Genomic DNA, 15,381 nt, shown 5'->3' with positions numbered 1-15,381 from the left:
GGCAGGCACATGCCCCCACATCCATCTGTCATACACCAGCTTCAGGGGCTGTCTCTTCTCACCAGTAGAAAAGCAAAGATGGGATCTTCCAGGCTTCTGGACACACATGAGGGAAGAATYCCTCCAACCACCATCCTGAGAAGCAATCCTACCACCCACCTCCACTCCCTCAGCAGAGGAAGCTCCAGGACCCTTATGGGAAGCAGGCTTTAGTAAAYAGGTTGTTGCATCAGAGGGTTTAATTCACATCACCTGGAGCCAGCACCCAATTAAACCCACCTGGCACCAATGTGAGTCATTTGCCCGTGAGGCTGGGGGAAGCAGAGGAACAYGTTGTTGCAACACAGCTAACACCAGGGCTAAAATGAGGGGTTTGCCTGTGCTTACGACAGCCAGGACAAAAAGACCTCTGGATACCACTGATAAATAAACCTGTCTGCCTTTCACCTCCACCCTGAAGCCCTCCAGCCCTCACTACCCATTAATGAGCAAAGTTTTATGACCACGATCTTGGGAGAAACAGTTCTCCCAGCCAAGAGATGAGAAAAGCCTGCCCAAAAGAGGGGGAAGACTGCTCCGTTTGGGGTCCTGCTGGTTACAAGCACACGTGAAGCTCACTCCACAGCCCATGTTCTTCCTTGGTTACCTGCAAACATGTGGGACATTGCTGAAGAGCAGACAGGAGGCTGGACTGCACATGTCCACCTGCAGTCCCTTGTTTTGGTGTGTGGCGGGGTATGCAACAATCGTGCAGTCCCTGCCCAAGCCTCACACGTGGTTTAACAGGCAGTACAGGAACACTCAGCTTATAACCCAATCAGGGCGTTTTGAGGGAGGCCTTAGTCYGATTTCCCTTCTGCACTCGACTGCCTTAAAAAAACGTAAAGTGGACATTTTAAGTGTAAAACAGGTAGAAAAAAAGAAATTTATCAATATAGCAATGGGCAAAGAATGTGGACCTTGCAAGCAAAAGGAGCAGGATGAACAGCCCAGAGGGACTTCTGCAGTCTCTGTTGGCACTATACAAAATGCTGAACGCAAGCCAGGCAGCTGCCCTGCTGGACTCTTACCCCGTAGATGGGCAGCTCTCCTGCCATCACTTTGGATGGTCCAAAAGGCAGATTCTTCCTCTGCTGCCGTTGAATCTACTCTACCRCACAAGGGCCACGTGCCTGGAGGTGATGCTGTCCCCACGTACGTCCTGTAAACAGAGTAAGAACGGGTTTTATGCACCTGCATCGCCACCCCCAACCCAAGAGCAGGCACTGCAGTGGCTCTGCGGGCACAACCAAGGTCCCCCACCGCCCACCACAACGGCAGAGGAGAACAGGCAATGGGGAGAAGTTCCTGGGAGGAGCTCAGCTCTCCCGTTCTCCCTGCCGGGCGGGAAGCCCTTGCTCCTTGGCAGCTCTTTGCGACCTTCCCAGTGCACCCAAAGGAAGCAAACACACTTGAGTGCCATGGGTTCCCTGTTTCAACTCTGCTGCCATGCAGACGGACTAGCTGAAGGGCAGGAACTCAACCCAGGCCCAAGCCTTGTTTCCAGTTCAGTTAGCTCTGCCAGACACCCAAAGAGAAAGATCGTAGAGGTCACTTTGCTTCAGAGCTGGAATTCACACGTTCTTGGTGAGAAAAAATAAATCCCAGTTCCTGTTAATACATAGAAAGCTTTAAAATGTCAAAATAAAGTCACTATCAATTTATCACCAAAAAACGCAGATTTTATTCAAGATTAGGCTCTCTAAGCAGTGACTGGAAAYGCAGCAGCCCCAGGCAAGCCGTGCCAGATGGCAATGGCAGGCAGCTCTCAGGTGCCCTAGAGCACCCTAGAGCACCACTCCAGCACACAAGCCCCGGCCCCGATTTCCCTGCGATTTCRACAGCTCCCACCAGCTACGGGCAAGCCTGGAGCCACCTGAGCTTCCCACACTGTCAGTCGTGTCCCCACGGCTGCCACGGAGCCCAAGGACAGCCAGGTGCCCTGCGCGGCGCCCCCCGCCAGCTCCCACAGCTGGAAGCCATGGGAGACCCTTGGTCATGTTTGGGCACCTCARCAAAACCCTTGGCCTGCCCTGTCCTCTCTAACAGCCCTGGAGAAGAGGGTCCAGGACCACCACTGCTCCAGCACAACCAGGCTGCAGGCTCCCCACGTCTGGAAAGCCCTTAGATGTTTTTTTTTCCATCGAAACAGAGCTGGATTTTTGCTTTCACAGAAAGCGAGAAGTTTCTCTGTGCATCTATGACATTCCCATCTCATCAGCTGAGAGAAGCAACATCAGCTCTTGCTTTTTAAATGCATTACACAAACCTACCTTTGGGCACGGGGGGCAAAAGCCGCAGTCAAGGACAAGCTCCACTTCCACGTGGGAGGGCTGGGAGGGCACCAGTCCCCCGACCTCCATTCCTCCCTGGGAAGCGGAGMAGCAGCTGCTAAGCCCCCAACTCCCCAAACACAGGCAGCCCTGCAGCGCCCGCAGAGGTCTCGGCTCAGCCCAGGCAGTTCATTCAGGCCAGGAGAGCAGAGCCCAGGTTTTACAGATATAAAGCCCTGCTTCGCACGTTTTGTTATTCCTAGGGTCGCTCTCTGACAATTAAAACATTCRCAATAGAGAAGGAAGACTAATAGTTTCCTCCTGCTGTAATTGCCAGCTGAGAGCAAGAAACAACACAGGCATGGGGAGGGCGAGAAGGGCTTGGTGAAGTCCTCGGGAGCAGCTCTGCTGTGTCCCGCTTCCCGCCCGCCACAGGGAAATCCGTGGCAAAGCCACATTTGCCTCAGGATGCTGCCACAGCTCGAGGCAGGAGGCAGAAATTCCTTGGCCCAGGCTTTTTGGCAGGCGTGTAGGCACCCACCTCCCCAAGCCTCCACGCTGGACAGTGGCCTCCTGCCCTTGAGGGTAGGCCTGGCCTCAAGGGATGAGTGTGCAGGACCCTCCTCACCCCCTTCCATCTATTTTCTCTCCTTGCTTTAAGGAGATGTATAACTTCTGGCCCATCTTCAGTGGATGAACTTCCTAAGGAGCCTAGTGAGGCAGAGGGTGTTTTTAGGAAAGACGTTTCTGTTGCCCGGCCCAGCTGAATTTCAACGCCACCCACGTGAGCACTTTCCTCACCCCCATTCCCTGCCAAAACCGAAGAAGAGCAACTCCAAGTAAAATTAAAAAAAGGGGAAATGCAAAGAAATCCAAAAGGGAGCCAGCTCCTCCACACCACGACACCCTGTGGCTCCGGGAGGCAGGATTCGCTCCGCAGAAACGCTGGAGCAAAGCACAGCCTGCAGCAGGCAGGAGAACGCAGCCAGCTSTTGGCTGGCGGCGCGGACAGCGGTYGCCACAGCGAACCTCTCTTTTCCAGGGAAGTATCTGGAGGGGAAAATGGAAGAAGGGAAAGAAAAGAGCCCCAGGGATAGCCTGAACCTGTCAGACAAAGGAACCCCACCGCGCACCGCAACTGACTGGAACTGCTGCAGGATGAGCTGCATACAGCAGTCACAAGAGYCCAGCTCCGGCCCCCATTTAGTCACGGAGACAACGAAACCCTCCTCAAGCACTCGGGACAGAGCAAGAAGGAAAGCGCTCGAGGGAGCAACTCACAGCCGGGCGCCGCGGGGCTCCCGCGAGGCTCCGCCGTCCTCCCCTGCGCTCACACGACGGGCAAGGCAGCATTTCAGGGCAGCCCCRGCTCACGCCAAAGGGCTGCGAGCGCGCAGCAAAACAGCATTGCAAGAGCATGAAGTAATCCCACCCCTGCCRCTAGTGTTTGGCTATCCAATTAGCTACTCCAAGTGTCAGAGGGGAGGGAAAAAAAAAATCCACGCTGCAAAGGCAGGAGCTGTTTTGCAAGGCGCAGGACTAGCGGGGCGCAGCCCCCTGCCCAGCAGTGAGAGCTGCAGCCCCYGGCAGGGAGGAGAGAAACCGGGGAACGTCCCTGCCCACTCCAGCCTTGCTCAGCTGTTCCGCTGCTCCAGAGGGGCCGCGGCCGAGCACGGGGGAGGCAGCGGGAGGTGGCGGAGGCAGGAGCAGCTGGGAGCAGTGCTGAGCAGGATGGGGACGGGGAGCCACCCGCCGGGCAGCAGGACCCCGCCGGGAGCTCAGCCCGGCGCCCAGGGCACGGCAGGAGCCGCCGGCGGCGCCGGTGCCGCCGGGAGGGCTCGGAGCCGCGCGCAGAGAAGGTGCATAGAGCAGCAAAGTGAGCATCCCAGTCAACACACAAAAATACTGACGTACCCACAGCTTGCACTGCAGTACTCTGACTTCTTAGTTGCCCTAGGATCTCTGATGACCATTAGAGGAGGTCGCCTGCAAGGGGGTGAGACTCAGACCCTCTTTCTGTAGCCCCCTCATCCAGGCTAAAGATTGGCTCTATCTGCTTGCTGCACAGAAGGGGCTGCAGCWGAGCCCAGGGTGTCTCAGTGTCACTCCCACACTGACCAACTACATGCATCCTACAATATGTGTCTGAAGAAGCAGTGATAAACCCAGGGGGAGAATTGGGAATGCCATATTATTCTAGTCATGCCTGCCATGTCACAGGGTGAAGTTCATGTCAAAAAATAAGTTAAGTTCAAAATAATTTGAAGAACACTCACCAGCAACCATYTGTGTGAGAGGTCTTTGTTGCCAGCCTGAAAGGTCTGTGCTGCTGCCTTCCATCCACAGAGCCTCTAATATCAGGCTTGGACTTTTGCAGTTCCGCAGAAGCTCTCAGAAAGACACGTCTAGGTGCAGTTTAAAGAGCGTCCTGCAAAACCCTGCRTTAGCACTAACCTTTGGGCTTGGGGAAGCAGGGCTTCATCAGACCTTCTCTGAACCAGCTTCACGTCGCACTTCCCCGTCTGGCAAAACACAAGCACACAGAGCAAAGCATGTGAGTCAGTAGGAGGAAAAAATGCTCTAGGACCAAGATGGAGATAGCAYGGAGAGAACGTCTGCAGAGAAATGCAAATACATTTTTCTTTGTACAATAAACAGAAAATAAAACACGATAGGCCCCTGTCTGGCAGTGGGACTGTGGTATGAGCTGAGCTCCACGCCAAAATGCTTGAGGCAGGCTCTCAGTAGGAAAGGAAAAATATTTTCCCTTCTTGACCAAGAGCACCCTGGCCGTAAAGCGCCAGTGCCAGATGAGGGCTGTGGGGGCAGAAACTCCTCCTCACAAGGACRCCGGCCGAGCAGCGGCGCTGCAGACGACCGGGTGAGCCCCAAGGCCAGCACCMAGCACAGGTCCTGGCCAGGGAGGCACCTACACCGCTACACACCTCAAAGCGCATRCTTAATTCTCATGTCTATACAGTTCTTTTTAACATATTTCAAACRCAGGGTGCCATCAATCCTAGTCTAAGGATGCCGACAAGCCAATGAGAAAACCTCATCCCATTTAATACATTTCCATCACTTCTCGAGACAGCTGTTGGGCCAGCTCTTCTGCTCATCCCCGACTGCACCTTCCTCACAAGGCCTCTCTTGGATAAATTGTTGAGACCTAACTGCTAAACCCTCGCCTTGTCCCTTCTCTTACTGTTCAGGCTTCCTGCTCCAGGACTTGGWGCGCAACCAACGTGCACCCTTTGCAGTGAAGACGGCTACTAACAAGTTGACACAGGAGCCAGTAATGAACCTGTGGTGCTTGTGCTCATCCAAGAGCTGGTGTATTGTACCCTGAGGCTGTGCCTTCTGCTTTGAGATGTAATTAACAACAATTAACAATTAAAAAAAATATTTCGGGTTAATGAAAAGTGCCAAATCTGCCTGCTCATGTTAACCTCTCTCCTCATTTGCAGCTCATACAGGGAGAGGAGGTCTCCTGTCTCATGTCAACAGCAGCAAGGTGGGAAAGTTAAMAAAAAGGGGACAGTTCTGATGCTGCTTTTGGAGATTTCTGTCTCGGGCTAGTTCCAAGAGCAGAGAGTCAGAAAAAGCTGTTAAGGCTTCAGCATGTGGTGGGAAGAAGTGTGAGAGCTGCTATTTTTACAGCTAAATGGGATAAGCGAGGAAGTTAACGCTTGCTTATGAACATGCCTTAGTTCATACAGACACTGTGGGAGTGTCTGTAGCCCTAGAAAGTCTTTTTTTTTTTTAGGAAGTTGTACTGTCTAGGAAGCTGCACAGCAAAAATAAGCTTAGAAAGAAAGCAGGGGCCTGTGCCAATCCATGAATGGAACAGACACCTCTGACCTTAGACCTCCTCCAGAACCCCAAATCTAACAGACTCAAAGATATTTCCTTTTTTCCTTTCCTTTCCCCTTTCCTTTCCTTTCCCCTTTCCTGTTAAACACAGAGAAATAGCGCAGAGGGCACAAACTCTGTTAATGCTGCAGTTGGCTGCATTTGTCCCACATCTCCAGAACCAAAATAAGGATGGAGGAGATAAAATAAGGATAAGGGTAGATCTGGCTGTGGCAAGGGAAATAAAAACTCCTGTGGGATGAATGGAGAGGAAACAAACAGATTCTTTAGTGCTGCTCAGTGGGGATGCTCGAATTTGGAGCCCAAGCTATTTTGTGGTACCCAGGGTCACAAACCCAGTTGAGCCTGGGAGCTGAGAAAGCTCCAATTATCCAGTTGCTGAATCCCCTAGAATTCCTGAACACTGCAGAGACCAGGCAGTTCTCTGGTCTTGATACTTTTAATTTCTTGCAAGGCCACAATATCCCAGGCTGGAATCACAGGATGTTTGAGATTGGAAGGGACCTCTAGAGACCATTTAGTCTAACCCCCCTGCTCCAGCACAGACAAATATTCAAGTGTTCAAATATTAAAAATTGGAACCTATATTCAAGCTATTGGCACCCTGGACTCGATTCTGAGACAGCTCGCTGCCAATACCCAGATGCTTAATCCCTCCTTCCAAGGCTTCCAGCTTGACATGAGCCCCMACACTGATAACTTAACTCTTCAGGCATGTTAGAACCAAGTATGAGCAAACAAACCCCAACAACTGTCTGTGCAAAGAGTTTCTGAACATACGACTGATAATTTTTGTACCTTTCAGAGAGRTTATTTCTAAAGGAAATACCAGGCCCCTCAATGCAATGTTCCATACCTGTGTCCTCCTTCCACAGGAGAAGAGCCATGGCTGGTTTGCTTCATTACTTCAGCTCCTGTTACAGCAGACTTCATCTGAAATAGTGAAAAAAAAAAGAAAAAGAATCCATGAAAAGACAGTTTCCAGCTTCTAATACCACCCATCCTTTCATAGTTTGCTCAGTCTAGCAGGAGATGTTGGATATTTCCCAGGTGATTTGCCATGGAACCACCTTCTGCACAAGCCACCTCCTCGCAGATTACGTCCCTTACCCAGGACATTTGGACTTGAGTCCATCTCCACTGAACGAGCCCCTGCTGTAAGTCATGCACTTCTTTGTCAGCTCGGCCTGGACACAAAAAGATCACACTGAGAACCCAGTTAGTAGAGTACAGGCTCATTTACTGACAGCAGAAGAGACTCGGGGGCCTTCTCAGCCAGTCCATCAGCAGTAACACGTGTGCTTCCCACCACAGGCTGGACCAGACCCCTTTCCCACTCAGATCCTGCTAAAGATAAAGACCAGACTCACAGGGAATTCACTTTGTGTTTTCACAGCCAGTCGTCACACAGGTCTGGTGACGCTTGCTGGGACAATTGTGTCTCACTGAATACGACCAAAACAAAAAGATATTCAACACTGCTAAAATGTCTCCTTGCATAAGAGCTAAAGCCTTGCAGAGTGCTGGGGATGACTAGAATGTCTATCTTTAGGTGACTTCAGCAGATTCGGAAGGATTATGCAACTGATGCTTACAGAAAGGCAGATAACACAGTATGAAAACAATGACGCCTCCAAAATGGTCCAGGTCCACCACTAATATTTTTTTCCAGAGATGAAGCCTTTAAAATGATGACACAAGAAAAGAATTTGCATTCCCTTGCTGTCCAAAAATAGCAGATGGGAATTTTGTGAATAAATCTACAAGARCTGGCTGATACTGCTGACCTTGCTGCCATGGATGAGAAGTGGAGGCTATTCTGAATCCATGGATGCACGGATGCTTTTCCAACTGATATGTGAGTGAGAAACCGAAAGCAAGATACAAGCAGAAAGCAGAAGGCCTTCCAGAGATGATCTGCATGTGCCTGCACATATGGACCACTTCCAAATAGCTCTACATGAACGATTCTTATCAGCCTCAGCCCGTGAACCTCACAAACATGAGAGAGGGACAGCTGAATTGGCAAGGCTTCCTAGCCAAGAGTACCTCAAAAAACCCATTTTAAGTTCTTCTTGAACTTAAATCAAGTTTGTGAGTAATGAAGAGGAGATTTTTAGTGCATGGAAAAGTACAGCAATTCTTGAACTTCRGAGCAGGATGATGAAACTGATAGGGGAAATCAACAGGCTGATACTGAGCTTGATTGCTGCCCACCAGGAGTGGGATGGAGCTCATCAAATTATCTCACCTATAAATCAGATGACAAAACTGCCCGGAGGGGAGAGGTCTTCTGACYGAGACCAGGAGCAAGATGAAGCTCACATTAATCTGATCTTAATCTAATCTGATTGATCAAATCTTAACCTGGCAGTCATGACTGCAAAAACTGAGACACTTGCCTTCACCTCCTGCAGTCCCCTTTGCTGTTTTGCATAGAAGACCTTGTGAGGCACAAMAGATTTCATAAAACAGTGTCAAATGCTATAAATATATATAATCTAAAAATCTAAATATATCTCTATAGATATATCAAAATATCTATGTATCTAGCTATATTACAGCAACCCCTCTTAGCATCACTCACTACACCATGGCCTCAGAGCTGGCATTTCTTTCTTCCTCTGATTTATCATAAATTCTAAGCTAAAGAGGAAAAATTATTAAATTAATTAAAAGCAGCTCATGAAGCCACAGCTTATTGTCCTTACTTTGCCACCTGAACAGCCGAGTGGCCTCTTGATGGCGTAGACCCGTTTACAGCAAGATGAGTGTTTGCAGGCTCCTCTCTCTCAGGATATATTGGATATATTCCATCTCAGTAGGTGTGGGAAGAGGTTTATTTGTACAATAATTGCCAAGCCTCTCTTCTTGTGTACTCAGCATAACATCGATTCCAAACCTTTGGACTTTCGCCAGCTTTAATCTTCTCTATCCCAGGAGCCCCAAGCAAGCTCGTGCTAATACACTACGTCCTGCCTATCGCAAGGACACAGACAGACGGACAGACATTTGCACAGCCCACCCAACAGAYGGGCACCACCACAAAGGGGCCCAGCAGAAGACAGTCTGAGCAGCCCTTGGTTCTGGGTGGAGAAGGGTAACGGACCCATCGCAGCTCTTCCCTACGCACTCCAGAGCTCAGCTCTAGTCTCCTCCATCCCACCATACTGGGGCTTCCTGGGCTGCAGCAGCCAAAAACCCTTGCAGCCCTGGCTTAAAGCTTCTTGAGATGGGAAAAGACCCTCATGAAGCTAATGGGGATGGTTTGGCATTCCTCTTTTAACTGGATGGAGGGCATTTGGGAATGAACTTAACTGGCTYTGGCAGAGAAGCCTTGCCAAAGGCTTGGGTACACAGGCCTCAGCTTCGCTCTTCCTCTGACTAGCAAAGAGGTTTCGCCTCTATCCATTACAACGGCCGATGAGAAAGCRAATCTGTTTTATGCTCTCCCAGCAATCCCCAAAGAAGAAGGGAAAGGCTGCCCCTCGCCCCACGCAGCTCGGTCACAAACTCAGCCGCAGCCAGAGCCGAGCTCACCTGCAGCAGGGGCCCGGCATCACCTCCAGATGAAACCAGGCCAACCTGCCCACCAGCCCCGCACTGTCCCTCCGGCTCTGTGAACACACGACCATCACCCCAGGCCAGATGCTGCTCCCTGCTCGCTGTGCCAGTTATAAGTCATATGGGTCACAACAAGTGCAGCACCATGCTTCTACCTGCAGCAAAGAGCAGAAGCACAGGGAATGTCAAACATGCATCAAATATGTATCTTATGTATATRCAAACTGTGGATCAGAGAGGTCCTGACCTAGAAGTCAGATTTTTGCGTTTAATTTCTTTTTTCCCCATTAATTTCTCTAATASCTTTCTTTTTAACTCAAGCAACCTTCAGCATCCACAGCCTTCGCAAGGAAATGGGCCAAATACCCCAGGGAGCTGCACRTGACAAGCAATCCATACTAATATGCACGCAGCCATCAGGTGGTATATGACTATCAAGTCATATCTTGATAGTCGTAATCTCATAGTCATAATCTCATGTTGTCTAGTGGCACTATTTAAAGTTTTCCAACAGAGGAATGAAAACTGCAGTTCTGTAAGGACAGGTGACCACGGCATTTGCAAGAACTCCTTGCTGAAGGAGTTCCTGCAGGAGAAGGAGTTTCTGAAGCAGATGCTCCAGAAACCTGTCCAAGATGGTGCTGGACAACAGCACAAAACTCTACAGCAGATGCCCTAATTCATGGGTGGGAGCTCTGTATCTCAGAGGAACCTCCATCTCTTCCTTTCCAGAAGAACCCATGCTGTGAGGAGGTCAGGTAGAAAACAAGGCACCTTCAGATTCCCACTTGGCTCCATTTTCCTAGACTATAAATCAGGTAGTGAGAAATCCCATAAATACCTTAATGAGTCAGGAACCTCCTACAAGCACCTGGACAAGAACCTTTTGTTGTCAGATGGCTCCAAGGGCGCTGCCTTCATTTCACATGAACCAAGACCTCAGCTACAGTTTATAATTTTTAAGAGGATGTTTATAATTTTTAAGGGGATGTTAAGGATGATGCTAGTGGCTCCTGGCATCATCCTTAACATCCTCATTCTCCAGACAGGGGATTAACCCGCTGCCTTCCCCCGTGGCACACAGAGAACCCCGCTGCTTTGGCAGGGACAAGCACAGGTCAGGCAGCCCATTCTCAGCGCGGAGGCCGCCCGCTCCTGCAGCACACTGTTTGCACTACAGATGGTTTTCAAACAGCGAGGCTAAATCTCCAGATTTTCAGATTTTCATTGTCCTCACGTTCCACCTCACAGCAGGTCTCCCTGCTGAAACACTCCTCTGCCTCCAAACCACAGTGCCTCACTTCCTTCCACCCACACGGCCAAACAGGATCTCCGGAGAGACGTACCGGATTTGCACAGAACGGGCAGATTACCAGCTCTGCGGGCTACAACTTTGACTCCTGCCACTGTCGGGAAGTCTCAGGGGACAACAAATTCTCCTTTTCCTACCCACTGCCTGCTCTTTCCTCCAGCAGTGAAGTCAGTGCCTCTGGAGCAAGACYCATCCCACCGATTCAAGCGAACCTGTGCCTGGTGAGAAAGCAGACACAGAACCCTCTAAACGCACCTGCAAGATCAAATCCTACCRGCCCAGTGCACATTTCTTTTCCAGCTGCAATATGTCACAAGGCATCTTCTTTCCAGGACATTTCATTGCCCTTTCCCACCATATCTTGCTGACACTCACATGAAGTCTGGAGAGGCTTTGCTGTAGCAGAATAGATCTGGGAATCTCTATATAATCCATATTCCTCATAGATTATTTTCCCTGATTCAACCACACTCCAAAGCTAYGAAAACTGGGGCTGAAGAGGGATCTCTGGATATTTATGCCTTCTAGATATTACRGCTTTCCAGCAGTATGGCAACATCCTCACGCTTGCACTAGGAATAAAGCGGCGCTTTTTCCTTCCTTGAATCAGACAACACTAATTTGGGACTGCGAGGAGTGTGTGTCTCAGCTCCTTAGTCTCTGAGATATCTCCAGAGAGCCTGAAGAGCCTGTGCAGGGCACTTTCCTGGCACTCTAAAACTCACGCTTAGGTTTACTCGTGAGGAAGTTTATCTCCTRCTTGTTCGTTTCTTCCTCGGTTGTCAGCCAAGTGCGATGCCTACTCGGATTTTACCCTAGGGAGCCCTATCGTAATGGGCTGAGCAGGTCTGCAAAGAGCTTTAGGCGCCCACAAGGGGCTCTGAGTGCTTGGGCAGCTATTTTTATCAGCCTACAGGCATTTGACAATTAGGATCTCGGTAAAGACGACATATGAATTGCACAACATAACCTGACAGCTGTCAAGCKAAGGAATGAACGCTTAACACTGCAGCTTTCTCTAGATTTCACCAATGCAAAATACCACATCACGGCATGCACCGAAAATAACCAAAGGCAGCACTGCCAGCGGCTCCCAATTGTGCATTTCCTACATGTKTTAACCTCCTTACCTGTTGTAAATAAATCTTGTAAGTCACCGCTTGCATCCGTTGCAATGTTGCTTAGCACTTGTGCTGCATCACTGCACACAGCGTTTTCCCAGCAAGCAGCACCACWCAACAGACCCACAGCTCAGACCCCAGGTGTCCAACCCTGCTCCTTCAGCCCTGACGTGTCTCCTGCAGCAAGCACGTCCACAGCGGAGGCCTGTAATGGGTCAAGGCTCATACCTTCATGAGCATGAGCTCAGTGCTGCTCTTTAGAGCTGCTGTCAGTGAAAAGACTCAGATACTAGTACCTTAGAGAGTTTTCTTTTCCAAGAGGTTTGGTCAGCTAATCCACCGGAAAACCAACCACCTGCAAGAGAAGGTTTTAAGTGATTTATCCAGCAGCAGCCCTGTTCCAAGGTTCAACAGAAGAAGAGGCAGCAGAGATCCATAGCAGCAGTGTGGGAGGTAGAGAGGGATTGTCTAATGCAGGGGTGTTATTACAGCAAATATACAACTGTGGTAAATGCAAGCCATGTCTGGAGCCTCAGATGTGAGCAGAGGAGTGCTTGTATTTCTCTCAGAAGGTTTCTGCTCTCCGTTTCCTAATTAGCAACCTCTGAACTTTTCCAAGAGCCATTTCGGTCCAACAGTCGAGCAGGAATCCTACTCACTGCATCCGCACACGGAACTGGCTTGCTGCAATGGCAAACCACGCTCCTGGATGGGACACCCAGCACATTTCCCGGGTGCAGGGAATGGCAGCCACCAGACTGTGTTGACYCACAGGCAAGAGACAGGCCTGGTGACCCAAAATGGTCACCCAGCAGGGCACGGATTCAGCACAAAGGGCCCACATATAAATCTCCTTAGGCTCTACATATAAATTTCTTTAGACGTTAAGGGGAACCCTTAGCGTCCACATAAAGCCACAGGTTCTAAAGAGATCAACTCTGTCATCTAAAATACAAAGGGTTTCTCAGGCCCGTTTTTTGTTGTTGCTTTTGTTTTTACCATTGCTAAACATCTTGATACAAAAAAAACCCAAAAAACTGAGATATCAGTGGCATTGCTCTACCTGATTTGGGCCAGGCCTTGTGTGATTTGCAGATTACAGCAGTCTGTTCCTTTTTTTTTTTTTTTTTTTTTTTTTTTTTTTTTTTTGCTATTACCTTTAAATGCTTAAATGTCAACAGCATCCAGGTGTCTAACAAGATCTCTAGTTCATCTCCCAGAGCCCAGGGAAATGCTTGCAAGTGTAAGAGAGGTTGGCCCTCTACTGAACTAATACAAAACTACATCTCTGGGAGCATCTTCAGTCCCATTGAGGACCATCCTGTGCACAGAATGACCGTGTAGCATCAAGCTACGCTTTGCAGCATTCCCTGCCTTTCCCTTCTACAGTCACTGCCCTGACCAAGACAGATTCTCAAACCTTACCTGGAGAAAGCCATGGCAGCGGTTCTGCCAAAAGGAGGAGAAAAGAAGCTTCAAGATAAAACAATATAATAATTAATATATGCTTTTACTGTACTCTATTTTTGTTAGCACCACTGAGTCCAGTTAGCAATAGAAGAACAAGAYAGATTCTCTCTTGGCTCAGGCCTCAAAAGCCTATTTTGTTAGAAGAGTTTTGATAGCACTTGATGGCACTTTTATAACAACTTATACTTAGCTATCAATTACAAGCCAGAAAGAGGACAGTATAATTTTCACAATCTGTTGCAAAGCCTGTAAAAGGGAAAAAAAAATCATCACACACAATATGTGCAAGTTTTACGTAGAAGTCTGTTGTGTGGAAGCCCACAATACCTTGTATGACCCACTCCACAATTTCACTGGCATCACGTGCATGCTGGTAATATCTGATGACTTTTCAAGTCTCCTCTCCAGCAAAGAAGCATTTGTGTCCTGCTTTCCAAACACTATCATTTTTTAGTCTGTTGAAGAAGCAGGGAGGACTTGGCTCACACTCTTCTGTCAGTGCAGGAGGCTCCAGGAGCCGCCAGCTCCCTCAGGAATGGCTCACGAGGTGGCTCCACGTCACCAGCCTGCCACCACAAACACCAACAGAACTAAAATCTCTTTTATGTCCTGACACGTATGTCCTTTTCTTACATCTAAGATATCCCTTTACCCTAGTAGTTCTTTTTCTTTTCTTTTTTAATTATTATTTCCAGGCAGTTCTGGACTTTCTGGACACTTGGTGAACTGTGCAGGGGAAGGCAACGGCCGATTTCAAAGAAGCTTCATTCACAGAATCAGAGAATCCCAGAATGGTTGGGGTCGGAAGGGACCTCTAGAGATCTTCCAGTCCAACTCCCTGCTCCAGCAGGGACACCCAGAGCACGGGGCACATCCAGGKGGGTTTGGAAGATCTCCAGAGAAGGAGCCTCCACAGCCCCTCTGGGCAGCATTTCCAGGGCTCTGTCACCCTCATCACAAAGAGGTTGTTCCTCACATTCCCCATCATGTTACCTGAACCGCGTGTGCTTGCCGCGACCGCGTCGCCCTTGCCGGCTGCCCCGACACCCGCCGGCAGCCGACGCACCGCATCCCTCTGCACACACACACGGAGGRCACGGAGACGACCAGCAAGAACCAGCACGGATTTGCCAAAAGCAAACCACACCTAATGGCCAAACGCACATCACACCTTCGCAGCGAGGTGATGGAAGAGGAAAGCCTTGGTTTGCACAAGGTCCTGACGCCGTCTCCACAGTACTGTTAAAGCCAAAGTGGTCCCTTGCCATGGAGGTAACTGGAGGCTTAGCCAGGGCGGCTCCAGCCCAGCTGCTGCCCGCAGCCCTGAGGGTCCGATACCGGTGCCGGGACTGCTCCTCCTCCTCCTCAGCACCCAGCAGCAGCACCCAGTGCGCTCCGGCCGAGCCCACAGGCCCCATGAGGCCGCRGGAAGCGCTAATGCGGGGAGAGGCAAGGCCGCCCGCGGCACACGGTGCGTGCAGGCCGTGCGGACCCGCACGTGCGGCGCAAGGGCGGCACAGGGCGGAGAGCCCAGCGCGGGAGGAGGAGCCTGCTGGGGCCAGCCCCGGCCCCGGCCCCTGCCCCTGCCCCGGCCCCCTCGGGAACGGCAGCGCCGGGGCCGGGAGTGACAGCGCCCAGCGCGGGAAGAGCCCCGCGCTCCGACACGCAGCCCCGCCGGACACACAGCCCCGCCGGACGCGGCAGCGCCGCCGCGCGGGCCGCTCCAGGG

At 50.4% G+C, this 15,381-nt stretch overlaps 1 protein-coding gene across 1 annotated transcript in view; it reads left to right on the top strand.

Annotated features, from left to right (window-relative positions):
• The first annotated feature begins 15,089 nt into the window (after positions 1-15,089).
• TEDC2 (tubulin epsilon and delta complex 2) overlaps positions 15,090-15,381 on the top strand; it is a 7,684-nt gene continuing 7,392 nt past the window's right edge. The window contains exon 1 of the mRNA XM_026044479.1: positions 15,090-15,123. Within this exon, the coding sequence (XP_025900264.1) occupies positions 15,090-15,123 (34 nt within the window). The remainder of the gene's footprint in view (positions 15,124-15,381) is intronic.

Source organism: Nothoprocta perdicaria, unplaced genomic scaffold (genome assembly GCF_003342845.1).
Source record: "Nothoprocta perdicaria isolate Ctin4 unplaced genomic scaffold, notPer1 scaffold_367, whole genome shotgun sequence".
NCBI classification, from domain to species: domain Eukaryota; kingdom Metazoa; phylum Chordata; class Aves; order Tinamiformes; family Tinamidae; genus Nothoprocta; species Nothoprocta perdicaria.
Note: the sequence above shows the minus strand (reverse complement) of the source record. Positions and strands in the feature narration are given on the sequence as shown.